Raw genomic sequence first — 13,271 nt, 5'->3', positions numbered from 1 at the left:
CAACTCTGGATCTTTATTTGCATCTATCAGCACGTCTATGCAACCTTTGCCGTTATTTATTGACGAGGCTCGTCGCAGCCTTCGTCGTCTTCATCTCACAGCGCACGGAGATGGAGACTTCGGTTGGATACTATGTGGAAGCGTGAAGCGCTAAGAGGCATGCCGGTTGAAGGTGCAGGCCGATCATCAATGCTTCTTTCGATGGCTACGAATTTCCATCATTACAATGATAGACTACTTTGCCATATACGATTTTGATAGAAAGGAAGTCAACTACGCTGCTCATGCTTTTGAACGTGACATCGGAACAGTGAAGACTGATTCATTTATGTAGAGGGGGTTGGTTTTGCCTAATTCCCATATCTGGTTATACCAAAGACGCCTTACCGCTGCAAAGGGATCGATCATTGCCCCATCTCCATCGCTCCCACCACGTATCAACACATCACAAAAAGTTCAGCCTCCGCTTATTGAACGCCCTTTGATCCTTCATCCAATTCCTATACTCCTTCACGCTCCCAATCTTCTCCCCGTAATAATCCGGCACGGGATTCGCCGACGACCCTCCGGACGGATCGACCCTATGCTTCTTTATCCTCCTGTAAAAATCCCTCTCCTTCTATCCATCGCACACACCACTCATCAGTAACCGTCCCTCGAAAACGCACCCCCCCCCCACTCACCACAACCCAGCCAAACACACACACACAGAGACGCAAAACTCACCTCGGCAATCTGCCCCCCCACCCTCCGATGCGCCACCCCGAAGACGGCATTCCCCACAAACGGCCCCAGCAGCCAGCCCACGGCGCCGCTGCCCGCCGTCAGCGCCGCGAGCACCAGGAACGGATCCAGCCCGAAGACGTTGACCTGCTCGAGGTTGAGCGTCGCGAGGGCGGACACGCCGCCCGCCGTCGTGAGGAGCGAGCTCAGCAGCGACGAGGCGAGGTTGTAGCGGCGCCGCGTCTTGCGCAGCGAGAGGTAGGCGTTCCAGGGGAGGGGGTGGAGGGGAGGGGGGGGGGAGGGGGTGGTGGTGGTGGTGGTGGTGGTGGTGGTGGTGGTGTTCGAAGCGGAGGGGGGGTGCGGTGGGTGGATGGGTTGAGGAAGGGTCGGTGGGTGGGTTTCGACGACGATGTCGATGTCGAAAGGGACGCGCAGCATGGTGTGGTGAGTTTGGTTTGGAGTTTCAAGCTCGTGAGTGCGGAGCGCAGGTGCGTTGAGTGGGGTGGGAGCATCTTGGACGCAACTCGGGGGAGGCGCTGCGGGGGGGGGGGTCTGGTCTGGTCTGTGAGGGAGGGTAGTGCACACGACTGGAGCTTTTGATGGTCGGGATGTAAGGTAGGTATGTAGGGCTGTTGGCGCCCGCGTACGCGCTGTTGGCGTCTATCTCTGGCTTGGCACTGCTCGTGGAGTTTCGCAAACTACTTTACTGATGAACAATTCAGTCAACTGTAATCAGCCAACACGCTCATTTGATTTTTTTACCTTTTGATCAGATAGATACCTTATAGCTAGCAAATGATATGCCAGACTAACGTCGATGTTGTGAGAAGAGTTGCGAATAGGGGTGTGTAAATAGTGTACTAGGGTCGAGTAATGTTCCAGGACGCACTCTCGGTATCATTGGAAGTCCAGACGAGATTCGAGAACCAATTGAGGATCCTCGACCCGAGCAATATGCTATATACAGTAGATTTATATAATGGGCCAAAAGGAACGATCAGAAGGGTGGTCTGCCATAAATGTAAGAGTTTGTAGCAAAAGTCATGCACAGAGGGCGAAACCCCTTCATGAAACTAGGAGTCCGACAGTTGCCAAAAAGTAGTTGACGATTTCCATAGACTTTTCCTTATATACTGTTATTGTATATACGACGGAGAACTTATAGAAGTCATATAGATTGAACGCAGTGCCAGAAAATAGTAACAATTTTCGCAGATTTTTCCTAAGGGCCGTCACTTTACCTGCAAGGGAGAATCTGTAGAAGTCGTATAGTTGAAGTATACTACCCCCCAAAAAATGACAGTTTCGCAAACCTTTCTCCGAAAATCGTTGTTTTATCTGCAAGGAATTTTCTTTATTATATTTAAGCCTTCCTATTGTAAGTTGATATGGCCTCCATGCACGACTTCTACTACATTCTCTTACTGCAAATTGTTCGGAGTTCCTCCAAGTAACCTTATTATTTGAGCATACGAGGCTTCGAATTTTGCTCAGACAATCCTTCAAGAGCTTTGGTTTTGCGCGAGGAAAGTAATAGTCTTCGCTGTTTCGCGCCGTTAACCCTATAATAACAAGCCATGCAACCATTTATCCTCCGTTGAATGCACGTCTCTTTTCTGCCGCCAAATGATATCTCAGAAGACGTAATCCAGAGCAAGAATGATGCTCATGCTCATGCTCATGCTCATTAACAGCCTCATCGGACGCCGAAAATCATAACTTGAGGAAGGGTGCCGCGTACCAGTTGCCGGTTCCAGCTCAGATACAACAGCCACCGAATCTGATGACTGTGGCAGCGCTAACAGAACAGCACGACACAGCGTACGAAAGTGAGAAAAGGACCAGTTAAACTCGCTGACCCTGATTCGGTCCCTCTATCCTCAAAACGTCAATTGAAACTCCTGCTCTGCTTCCTCTCTTAAAAGCGTGTCCAACCCATGCGGATGATCGCCTGCAAAGATCTCCTCCAAACTTGGCCCCTCATCCTCATCGAAGCATCCCGCGGCCCTACAGCGAATCCACATCTCGCTACCGACTCGGGGTACACCATAACGCCGAATGTACTCCGCTGGCGCCAAAGAAGTATCAGGTATCTCATTTGAGCCAGTCTTGACATCTTTCTTTGGCACCACAGTCTTGCGGAGCGTGGCAGAAGTGGCGCGACCTTTCGAGTAGCCCATTGTCGTCTTCGAGGCTGCTACTGCGGCGTTATGACGCATAGGTGAGGGATTAGTTGGCGCAGGTGCGTTCTTGGGCCGGGCAACGAGGGAAGTTGTAAGACGGGGTTTAGCGGGTGCAAAGGTGGGCTTTGAGGCGGTCTTCGACGCAGGACCAGATTGTTTAGGCAGAGACAATGATGCTGCAGCGACTTTGGATTTGAGGGTGGATGGTCCCTTGGTTGGAATCAATTTCCTGGTAGCTGGTGTAGTCTCTGCCTCAATCGTTGCTATGGTCTCATGATACTGCTCCTCTGCTGCTTTTCTTGCCTCGACGGTATCTTTGCATGTTTCGGTCGGACATTCTGGATAGTGTGTACATGGAATAGGCATGCTGTCAATATCTCGTTGCATAAGAGCCTCCATTTTCCTGTCAGCTATGTCATAGATCCTTTGCAGTCGTTGCTCCTCTCGCTCGGCATGACTTAGTCCGTCAGGCCCTTCCCTAGTCATGAAATGGCTCCAGGCCCCTCTCATCCTGTTCTCTCCTTCGAACATGGATAGATTGAGTTCAACATGATCGTCCGGATAATCAGGTAGATCTAAAGCCGATCAGCGCCGCCCTCGATTGGTAAAAGCAAGATGCTAACCTTTCGCCTCTGGTGGCATGTACTCGATCTCCCTTTCTTCCAGTACATCCTTGTCACCCAAGACCTCCAACTTGGTCATCTCAGCATGGGAGATCCTCGGCTTTGCCTTTCGCGCTGACACACTCTTCTGATTAGTCTTGCCCAGATCATTGTCAGCCGGAGGTGGAGCGGGCGTTTGAAAAGCTTTGGCTTTTGCGTTGGTTGTCTTCATGCCTAGAGGCGCTCGAGTTCGCGGGGCTGGATCACGGATACATTAGCTTGACCGTATAGCCAGGCGAGTCGAATATATTATACCCATCGGTGTAACAAAGGCAGTCTTGTCTCCCAGGCCTCCCTTCTTCGCCCCAAGGATCATGTTCTCATTGCCCTTGCCATGGGTCTTCAACCCTCCTTTCCCCCCTCCAAGAGCACCAGCATTGTTTTCATCGTTCAATGGAACTTTGAAGGGTGTCTTGGGTGCTTTGGCCGGAGTCTTTGGCGCAAGCTGTCTGGCTCCTTGATTGAGCGGCTTTGAAGCCGCTGCTGCTTGATGACCGTGGACCAGGTTTTCTTGGTCTCGCGCCGCAAGCATATTGAATTCAGGAGATCGGTGATTCAGTTCGTAAAAGTCCCAATCATTGATAGTCTTCAGTATTTTCTGTAGTGTAACTGTGTACAGTACTGTTTACTTTTACATGTTGCCATTGGCGACTGAGACGCGGCTAAGAGCCGGATTTAGACGCTTGCGGCGTGGGCACCATGGGCGATCTTTATCATTCGACATTCAGGTCCCACGTAAGCTCCACAAACTTCATAACTCTTTTCTCCCTCGAAAAACCTCTCTCTACATACTCTGAATCTCTTGCAACTCCACTAAACTGCCACCTCCGCTCTACCTTGCTCGATACCGCCATCATGTCTCTCGACACTATCAAACAGGTAGGAAACGCTACTTTCCCCATATCTGCCCCACCTTAGTTTGCGTCGAGGCCAGCAAATGCTTTTGATCACTCTGTGGCTGCAATCAATGCTTGTAACGTATGTGGGAGAGGCTAGAATGCTAAGGATTCCTTTAGAAAATGAGTTCCCTCCGCGTGCAGCAAGAGGAGACCCAGGCCAAGTATGAAGAGCTCCAAGGCAAGGTCAAGACGTTGGAGCAGGAGAATCTCGCAAAGGAACAAGAGATCACTTCATTATCGCACAAGAACCAATTGTTGGAGACCGAGGTCGAGAAGCTAGAAGGTGGCATCAAGGAAGCCAAGGTGGCTGCGGAGGAGAGCGGCCAACACGGCATGCAGAATGAGAGTCTACAGAGGAGACTGCAGCTGCTGGAAGAGGAAGCTGAGGAGTCGGACAAGAACATTAGGGAGACAAATGAGAAGTATGACCAAGTCTCTTGCATTACTGCTAGCGTAGGAGAAACACCAAGCTAACGTCTCCTTTCTCGCAGGCTACGTCAAACCGACGTCAAGGCCGGCCACTACGAACGCAAAGTCCAGGCTCTCGAAGCAAGCCGTGATCAATGGGAGGAGAAGTATGAAGAGATGGCCCAGAAATACAACGTGGTCAAGAAGGAATTGGAGGACTTCCAGCTTGAGATTGGGAATATCTGAGCGGCTGGAGTACTCCACTTGAGTGTTGCATTTGAGCGTTACTGCGGTGCTGCAATGGTGATTTGAGGCGGGAGAGCGCCGAGCTTGCGAGCTGTAAGATGACCAAATGTTGTGCAATAGACATACTTGCATCCTTGGTCGGAAGGACTAGCTATTCAAAAGATGATCATGCTTTTGATTACACTGTTTATTGCTGCGGCTCAAAGGGTATCATGACGCTCATGCCCTTCCTTTCGCTTATCATTCCCTTCTGGCCTTGGCTTTCGCTTTGTTGCCCGATCTTTCCTTGTATCTTGTGGCCTTCCTCTCAGCTTTGTTCTCATAACGGAACTTCTTTTTCCTTTTTCTAGGGCCACTTGGGGCCTCTTTGGTCCATACCCGCTTGCCCTTCTCGGATCCTGTTCTTCCCTGCAGAGCCGTAGTTCCCTGTGGTTTCCCATCAGGTCTGTCGGTGCCCGAGGCCTCGCCTTCATTCTCTGCATCTTGAATTGCTTTCTGTAGACCATCCTTTGAGACATCCACAGCCTCGACTGTGACAGTTGTAAACCTATCGTCGTCCATGTATTCGTCCTCATGGTCCACTAGAGGGTCATGATTATCCTTGATCCCATCCCATGGCTCCTCCTCACCCTCAACCCCTTCCCCGCTAGAGTCTGAAGCTATCCCGTCCGCTTCCCTTATCATGGAATTTACGGCTTGCACATGCTTCTCCAGATCTGCTTTCCGCCCTTCTCGTAGCTGTGATCGTCCAGTCAGAACCGCAGGGAAGCAGGAACAGATTGAGGCATACGATCTTCCTAGCAGCAAGTTTGTCTTCGCGGTCTTTCTTGGCAGCTTCCTCCTTAGCATGCTTTATTCGTAGCAGCTTGCGTTTGTGGAATCCAGTCAGGTAGTCTTCTCGGGCACTGAAGTCGAAGGAGATCTCTTCGATGGCTGACGCTGATTTCCGCTTCTTCCTTGGTGGAGGCACAGCTTGGAATGCTTTACGTTTACCCAGCATCATGACTGATGTCTGAAGGATGCCAGAGATTTTCGAAGGAGGGGAATCCTCCGTTGATGCGCCGCAAAAACGTTTATCCTAGCGCCAAACATGTCGCCGCATCTCAGGCTTCAAGTGGCATCAGCACCTGGAAAAGCAACATACAGGCAATGTTATCAATGAGGATCTGGGCGTTTGCCCTGGGTGCATGCGTAGTCAACGCCTTCAAAGACACATCGCCCTTCTTCCTTTTCTCAACCTCTGAGTAATTCCAAAACTCTGGGCGAAGCCGAGCTCCACTAATCTACAACTTCCAGACTCCTCGCATCCTCCCCAGATCTTACCTCCGCAGCGTCTCTCAGCAAAGTCATCATTCCAGAACTCGAAGCATGTACATCAGATACCTACGTCGTCGTATCGCAGCCGGGCGTCAATGCAGTTGACTACCAAAACCGAGCGTCGCCCTATCTACGGATGAAAGTACTGGGGAATGATAAGAGTATACGGTCAAGTCTTGCGGTCAAGGAAGTGATGGGAGAGATTAGCGGGGACCACCTGAGTAAAGTCATACAAGAGAAGTGTGGGGCAAGACATTTGAGGGTGGATGCGTCAAGTAAGAGCTTCTGGGGCTGGGAACATGCACTGGAGATTATTCGCTGACATATGGCATCATAAAGCTGGCTCCTTTGAAATCTCTGAAGACGCGAAACCCAGAGTTATCAATCTCGATTTCCCCGCTCTTCCTTTCGGTAACGCCAGGTCCCAGAAATTGGTTGAAAACGGTGTGGAGAAAATCACTGTTCGACTATGCAATGTGGAAGCTAACATAAATTAGACGCCTTCCTCGCGTCTGTCCTTGACCTACTCTCATCAAATAAGTTCACTGTCATCTACACTACTACGCCTCCCAACGCTGCTCATCAACCAGCCTCCACTGAGTCCGAGTCGTATGAGATGGATGCTCAATTCCAAGCGCCCGTGCACATGGACCTCAAACGAGACTTTTCGAATGAAAAGCGTGCATCTGATGGCAATATTACACTCCCAGATGGTCCTTTGTTCGAACGATACCAATATCTTAGCCCAGGTACTTCCCCTAGGACATGTTTACTTGTGAGACAGCATACTGACTACTCTGTCCAGGCCTTTTTATGGGCTTACTCGTATCCTTCATCCTTATATCGATCCTCTACGTCGGTATCAATGGTGTTGCCAGCCTCCAAGTCTCTTATGCCGCTTTCGACAAGGAGATGGGCCCCGCGGCACAGAAGAAGCAGCCTCAGTAATGTGTTCATGGATTGTAAATTTACGAGATAGTTTGCTTGTATATTGATAGGCTACTAGGGACCCAATGTATGATTTATTGGCTCTCCCATAGCTGAAGTAGCTTGACAAGCAAGATTCAAAGCCGGCACTCGGAGCTGAGAACACCTCTCGCCGCCCAAGGCGTCTGACCTGCATCCATACCGTATTATCTATTCGAAGTACAACAGTGTGATCTCCTAAGATGTAAGGAACGTTGGGTTTCCATGGCTGTGAACACGTGCATTGGCGACCCTGTTGAGCACCTTTCCGACTAACTTATGCCATTCCCGCAACTTTTTCCCATAGACGCATCTTTCATAGGTTAGGGGCCCGACTTTCTCTTTCGATTTGCCTCCATAGTAGTCACGATCGATCATGACTACAAGAAAATCACCTTTGCATGATGCAGGTTGCGAGCAATCGTAGCATCACGTGGTGAATATTGAGGACCATCAAACATGATTCGTTAGCTTCTTTCAAAATTCGGAATACAGCCGTTGACACACTTCGGTAGGTCACTGAACGTATTCGTGGCAGAGAAAGATTCGACCGCAGAGAAAGACTGTCTAATCTAGGATGAATGCTGGCCACTGAGTTGGTGAGCCGGAGCAATCAATTTTCGTTGTGCAGGTGGTTGTTTGCCGGTGTAGTAGTATATTAACCTGGCCAGTTCGCCTGTGTTACACAAAATGTCCACGCCACTCTCTTCCCCTCCCACCCTCATACTCAGAGAGAAATGAACAGTATGCTGGCCTCAGGTATTGAGGACGATGTCGACCATGATGCGTGAACATCAGAGTGGTATTGGACTCTTTGCGTGGCATGGCCTTGAGTGGTTAGGAAGCTTCGTTTCAGTCCTGACAACATCCGAGTAGGATTCAGACTAGGCCGAAATGACAACGCAATTTCCTGCAATTGCCTCCTTGGTGTGGTAGGCAGCCTCATTGATCATGCATGAAAGCGTTTTTGCTCATGGGGCCTTTACTGTCTTTCGATGGCAACTGTATGGTGAGTTTTTCCCTTCCCCTCACTGAGGAGCCTGTGAGTGAAGCTCCCTCTTTGCCACCCAGCTAACCCGTTGGGCTGCAGGAGTCATGCGGCCCCAAGTGGAGCTCGCCATATGCTGCTACTACATTACATTGGATCATTCAAGTTGTCTACATTATCGTGGATGTCATGGAGTCAAAGCGCCATAGAACGATACGTTGCTGGCACCATCAGACTGGTTGATCTGCTAGGTTACGTTCTCGTGGATCTGGCAGCCTGAAACCAGCACAGAACATCACGTCGTTTGCACTTAGGGGATTGGACGACGTCTTTTGGCGCAGTTATCGTGGACGTGACTGGCACTCGTACTTGGGAGCCATACAATTCTCTACGGAAGATGACAAAGAGAATGGCTCCAGGTATATATATACCGTGGTCTGTCTTGTTCAGGGTGCCTTGGTAAGTAGCATTCATTGCATTCTCCAAGAGACTTCTTTTTGACTCCGAAGAAGTAACAAGACGACAACAGACATCAACGCTAAAGATGTCTTCTAACAACTTCTCCACCTCCGCGCCCAAGTGAGTGGCTCCCTCCCTCGAACCATCGCTACTATATGTGCGGATGCTAGTCGTACCTGATAGCAGTGTCCTTCTGCTGCTCGTCTCAAGCTACGAACACTGCAAACTCCTAAGCCATTCGACGTGTTTGGCCAATAGACTCACGCTGACACAAAAACTTCATAGTTCACGGGCGCCAGTCCTGCCACAGACCCTCGTCTCCCTCGCAGATCCTCCGCTCCTTGGCGGTGATGAGCCGTTGATCTTCGATGAGCTCACCGGTCCCTATGCCATGCCCCCCAACGACTGGTATGAGTGGGAGGATCCCATGCCCACGGTCACCTCTGTCCCAGGTCTGCAAGCATCGCCTGAGCTTTGGGTACCCGTCGATGCTGTAAGCATTGCTCCGAGGCAAAGGCACCGCGCGCCGGCACCGACCAGGCAAGAGACAGAGGCAAGGCACCCGGAGCTTGCTAACAAGCCAGAACCAAAAAGGCGCAAGGCTCCCCCCGTTAAAGGGGTCTCCGGTCGGGTCATCGAGAAGAAAGTGGAACAGGCTTGTATGCGGTGCCGGTAAGTACTTGGCTCCTTTCCACAAAGGAGCGCTCGATTGAGCTGACTTTGGGCTTTCTTAGAGCCGCAAAACAGAAATGCGACGGCGAGAAACCCCACTGCAGGCGGTGTACAAGGAGGAACCGAAGGTGCTCTTACGTTCCCACCGAGCGGCAGATCGAATGGGCTCAGAAGAAGGCGGCGGGAAGTGCCAATACACCGCCTGAGTCTGTCGAGCAACCTAGGACAGTTGCAATGACACCGCCGGAGAATTACGTCCTTACGGCCCCGGGGCGAAGAATTCTACCGCGTCCTGAAGCGCCAGGAGCGGCGTATGGGAGGGTTTACAACCGCATCGGCAGCAGCAGTATGCAGAAGACCAAGAACTGGCTACAAGATCCTTAGAAAGCAGGGAGAATAGCATTTTACAGTATCGAAACCGGTTGGGCTTTTGAAGATTTGAATACCATGCCGAACGGATATGCACAGTATCCTCAACAGCCTGGCTGGACGTCTGGGGAATTAGATTTCTGGTCATGGTCAGATGGAGTTTTACATTATCCTCCCACAGCCTGAATTGGCGTTTTCGAAAGGTGTTCTGTCTCAGCCAAGCAGACCTTTGCCATTTCTTGGAGTGCCCAGTCTCACGTCTGAAGGGTCAGTTGGCCAGTCCACCGGGTTCTCGCTAATACACAAGAGATCCTAGCATGGCATCTGATGGTCCAACGGCTTTTTCAGAGAACTCACCAGCGCATCAAAATGAACCTGGAATGGGATTCATGAACTACGACTTCCCTCAACCAAGCCCAGAGGGTGGACAGGATCTGACGGGACCCAACCATTTTGACGAGCAGGCGTGGGCTCTGGCCCATTTCGCAGGACTGGATGCGATGGACCTGCCGGGAAACCGAAGGACGTGAGGCCAGGAAAAAAACTAACTATATAAGAGTGATGGTCAAAAATTACTATAATAATTTAGAAATAGAATATAGATTTATAGAGCATCGCAAGTCTCAAAACTCAGTCTACACCACTTCCTCTGCTCCCAAAGATTCCCCAAAATCCTCGCGATGTCATGAAAAGTATCTGTCCCTTCAACTCTACCCCCACAAATACAGGCACATGGGAAACGGCAGACAACCGTGGGCCCTGGGCTTTCCCGGGCACGTTTCTTGGCGCTGCGTAAATTAAAGGGATAAGTACCGATGCACCACAAATATCTGCAGTGAAGGTCATGTGCATAACCTCTAATTGCTTCCCAAGAGACCTACGTCTCTACGGAAAACGGAAACAATCAGTGAGTATCATTGGCGCGCTTTACAAAGTATGCCAATGAATCTGACGTGCTGGACAGGAAACGTTTGCTATGCTACTACTTCCCCTCTCTGACAACACTTGTGTGGTGGTGGTTTGCTATCATGGCAACTCGTTCTTGATTGGAAGATCTTGCACTGTAACCACTCAAGAATGTATGAGATAGCACAGCTGTCTGAGATCCACAGAGTCCATCACGGATGCGTCTCGGTAGATTTGGGCATCGGCTTGTTTCATCTTACTTGACCTTTGAAGAGTCATCGCTGGGATGATAAGACGGATATTGGCAAAGACGAAGCTCGTGCTTGTCTGCAATCACCCAACGCTATTTGCCCCCCACCACCCTCAACTTCCGTCATCCTCCTCGCTTCACACCTCTTTTTTCTCAGCATAGGCAAGTTGCACTATTTTACTTATTATTCCCCGATCGGATTTGTAGTACCTTGCTTCCACCAGGGTCTGCTTACACAACAACAAGCACCCAGAAAGTGTATCAGAAGCACCTGTCTATGCCCTTTCCCCTGCCGAGTCAACGGACGGCATGGAAAGCAAGGGTCTATCTCATCCTTGTCTACACTTATCTAACACCCTCTCCCTACCGTTGGCCTATCCAATATTTTCCACTTCCCTCTAAAAAGGCAAATTGCATGATTCTGCCGATCACTTCTGCTTCAGGATTGCTCGGTATCATGTGACATGCTTAAAGCCGTCTTTTGCAATGGAAAGTCTTCCGAAGATGTATCAGAAGTGGCCGCCTTGACGGTGAAAGCTGGCGCTAAGCCAGCGGACGGTGCAGAAGGCTGAGCCTATTCATCTTCATGGGTGTCTGCAAGTCATCCACACCCTTTCCCCACCACATCCGCTCTCAGATGTACCCCGGCTTTTCGACAATCCACTCACCGTGGTCGATCGATTCGGCTTCAGAAATGCAGTATCACGCGATCCCTCCCACACACTGCTTTTACAATAGGACCCTTCCGAAGACGAATCAGAAGTGCCTGGCTTTGACTTATACGAAAGATTAGCGCTAAACAAACCGACAGCGTGGCTCGGCCGTCCGTCACAGGAACGTGGTGGTTTTGACGGGGACGGGTACCTGGCGATCAACACGACCCGGACCTAGAGCAAGGGTGGCAGTACGAGTGCTTCCAAATCTGGCTGGATCGTCAGAAACTACCCCATGACTGGCAGTACAATGCCCTCGACGCTATTTGTTGCAACAATAACGAGCCCGACCGGCTCTTGAGGAGGGGGAGCAGTACGAAAGCCTCGAATCAGGAGGAAGATGACAGAGTTGCGTCTAGGCCTTTCCAAGTGACGGTGCGAAACTGACCGCGGCACGGCTGTAGGTTGACAAAGCCCATGGCAGGCCGTGTGGTAGCTTTGACGTCAGCAGTTCAAATGAAACACAAGATTCACGTGGATCATCAGAAATGGTAGCTATACGAGCGCTCCCATTGCGTGCCCATGAAAGAGAAGGCGAAGCTCTAAAGTCAAACTAGTCAGTAAAACACTGAGTTACCACGCTCTCAGGGAGCCTTAGTAGTGTGGAAGTTCCGGAATCAGATGGTGGCAGTGAGACATAGCCTCGAAAACATTGTTCTAGCCGCCAAGGGACTGTGGAAGCAAGCAACGGCATTGCTTTGGTAAGTCGAGAGACCCGGTCTATGATGCAACGAGTGTCATTTCTTAATCACCTCATCAGCCACCAGTGACAGATATTGTGCAGCATCTGATAGCGACTTTGCGATTGAAACACAATCCACTGGCTCTCACGGAGCGAAAATAACAGGGGTACCCTCGAGGTGGAACATGTTGGGATCATGCACTGAGCCGATGCAGTGCTGGTAGCCGCTGATAGATAGCAGAGTAAGCACGTGCCCTGCTTTCGCAAGTAAAGAGCCTGCTTGAGAATGAATGAGTCTAGTCGGACTTGCTCTAGCAAGCCGAGATGTCAGATTGAAAGAGTGTGTAGGTCCATCCACCTCGTCTCAATCTCGTCGCAGGAGATGATCCGTGCCGCTAATCTTCGACGCTTTCAGATGTCTGCTTGACCATGTATCGAGCTCTGACGGCTCCTTTGTGGCAAGCGCAGGCATCTAATTGACCAATTCCTCCAGTCTTATCTCCATTGTCCTAACTAGGTCAAAATGAGGGCGCCTGGCGCTGATCTTTGTCAATTCGAGATATGTGCTTGACATTCCACTGTGTCTCACTTGTTTTACTTTGGCAAGCCGATATCCAGGATGGACAACACCCTCACTGCTCAGCCTCGTCTCGGTTTCGTCGCAGGCTTCATTTCCTGGCGCCAGGGCAACTCGAGGTATATCAGTCCTGCCTGCCCATCATGAAATGTATCAGATTGACAACAAATCTTCTGAGCATACAGGATTCCCCCTAGACAGACATACATCCTACACCTTGGAACAAACACGAGTTCTTCTCTCAAACACAG

The 13,271-nt window shown here is 50.4% G+C and overlaps 8 protein-coding genes across 8 annotated transcripts; 5 read left to right on the top strand and 3 right to left on the bottom strand.

The window, feature by feature from the left end:
* Positions 1–445: 445 nt before the first annotated feature.
* On the bottom strand, positions 446–1,161 carry HO173_009426 (uncharacterized protein; the record flags this gene model as incomplete). Its single annotated transcript, XM_037311316.1, has 2 exons — positions 446–619; positions 727–1,161. 2 exons carry the CDS (start codon positions 1,159–1,161, stop codon positions 446–448), a joined length of 609 nt encoding a protein of 202 aa, XP_037161750.1.
* Positions 1,162–2,603: 1,442 nt separating this feature from the next.
* HO173_009425 (uncharacterized protein) lies at positions 2,604–4,100 on the bottom strand (the record flags this gene model as incomplete). The annotated part of the gene is made up of 3 exons (XM_037311315.1): positions 2,604–3,481; positions 3,530–3,766; positions 3,824–4,100. 3 exons carry the CDS (start codon positions 4,098–4,100, stop codon positions 2,604–2,606), a joined length of 1,392 nt encoding a protein of 463 aa, XP_037161749.1.
* Positions 4,101–4,423: 323 nt separating this feature from the next.
* On the top strand, positions 4,424–5,121 carry HO173_009424 (uncharacterized protein; the record flags this gene model as incomplete). The annotated part of the gene is made up of 3 exons (XM_037311314.1): positions 4,424–4,447; positions 4,585–4,889; positions 4,959–5,121. The coding sequence occupies 3 exons, from the start codon at positions 4,424–4,426 to the stop codon at positions 5,119–5,121; spliced, it is 492 nt and encodes a 163-aa protein (XP_037161748.1).
* Positions 5,122–5,361: 240 nt separating this feature from the next.
* On the bottom strand, positions 5,362–6,124 carry HO173_009423 (uncharacterized protein; the record flags this gene model as incomplete). The annotated part of the gene is made up of 2 exons (XM_037311313.1): positions 5,362–5,859; positions 5,912–6,124. The coding sequence occupies 2 exons, from the start codon at positions 6,122–6,124 to the stop codon at positions 5,362–5,364; spliced, it is 711 nt and encodes a 236-aa protein (XP_037161747.1).
* Positions 6,125–6,177: 53 nt separating this feature from the next.
* HO173_009422 (uncharacterized protein) lies at positions 6,178–7,386 on the top strand (the record flags this gene model as incomplete). The annotated part of the gene is made up of 5 exons (XM_037311312.1): positions 6,178–6,365; positions 6,418–6,713; positions 6,778–6,882; positions 6,936–7,187; positions 7,244–7,386. 5 exons carry the CDS (start codon positions 6,178–6,180, stop codon positions 7,384–7,386), a joined length of 984 nt encoding a protein of 327 aa, XP_037161746.1.
* A 1,013-nt stretch (positions 7,387–8,399) lies between these two features.
* On the top strand, positions 8,400–8,672 carry HO173_009421 (uncharacterized protein; the record flags this gene model as incomplete). The annotated part of the gene is made up of 2 exons (XM_037311311.1): positions 8,400–8,413; positions 8,495–8,672. 2 exons carry the CDS (start codon positions 8,400–8,402, stop codon positions 8,670–8,672), a joined length of 192 nt encoding a protein of 63 aa, XP_037161745.1.
* Positions 8,673–8,936: 264 nt separating this feature from the next.
* HO173_009420 (uncharacterized protein) lies at positions 8,937–9,907 on the top strand (the record flags this gene model as incomplete). The annotated part of the gene is made up of 3 exons (XM_037311310.1): positions 8,937–8,971; positions 9,137–9,523; positions 9,586–9,907. The coding sequence occupies 3 exons, from the start codon at positions 8,937–8,939 to the stop codon at positions 9,905–9,907; spliced, it is 744 nt and encodes a 247-aa protein (XP_037161744.1).
* A 302-nt stretch (positions 9,908–10,209) lies between these two features.
* On the top strand, positions 10,210–10,422 carry HO173_009419 (uncharacterized protein; the record flags this gene model as incomplete). The annotated part of the gene is made up of 1 exon (XM_037311309.1): positions 10,210–10,422. One exon carries the CDS (start codon positions 10,210–10,212, stop codon positions 10,420–10,422), a length of 213 nt encoding a protein of 70 aa, XP_037161743.1.
* Positions 10,423–13,271: the final 2,849 nt, after the last annotated feature.

This window comes from Letharia columbiana (genome assembly GCF_014066305.1).
Source record: "Letharia columbiana isolate WasteWater2 chromosome Unknown Sc0000040_s0, whole genome shotgun sequence".
NCBI classification, from domain to species: Eukaryota; Fungi; Ascomycota; class Lecanoromycetes; order Lecanorales; family Parmeliaceae; genus Letharia; species Letharia columbiana.
The sequence above is the reverse complement of the archived record's forward strand: the minus strand, read 5'-3'. Positions and strand labels throughout refer to the sequence as shown.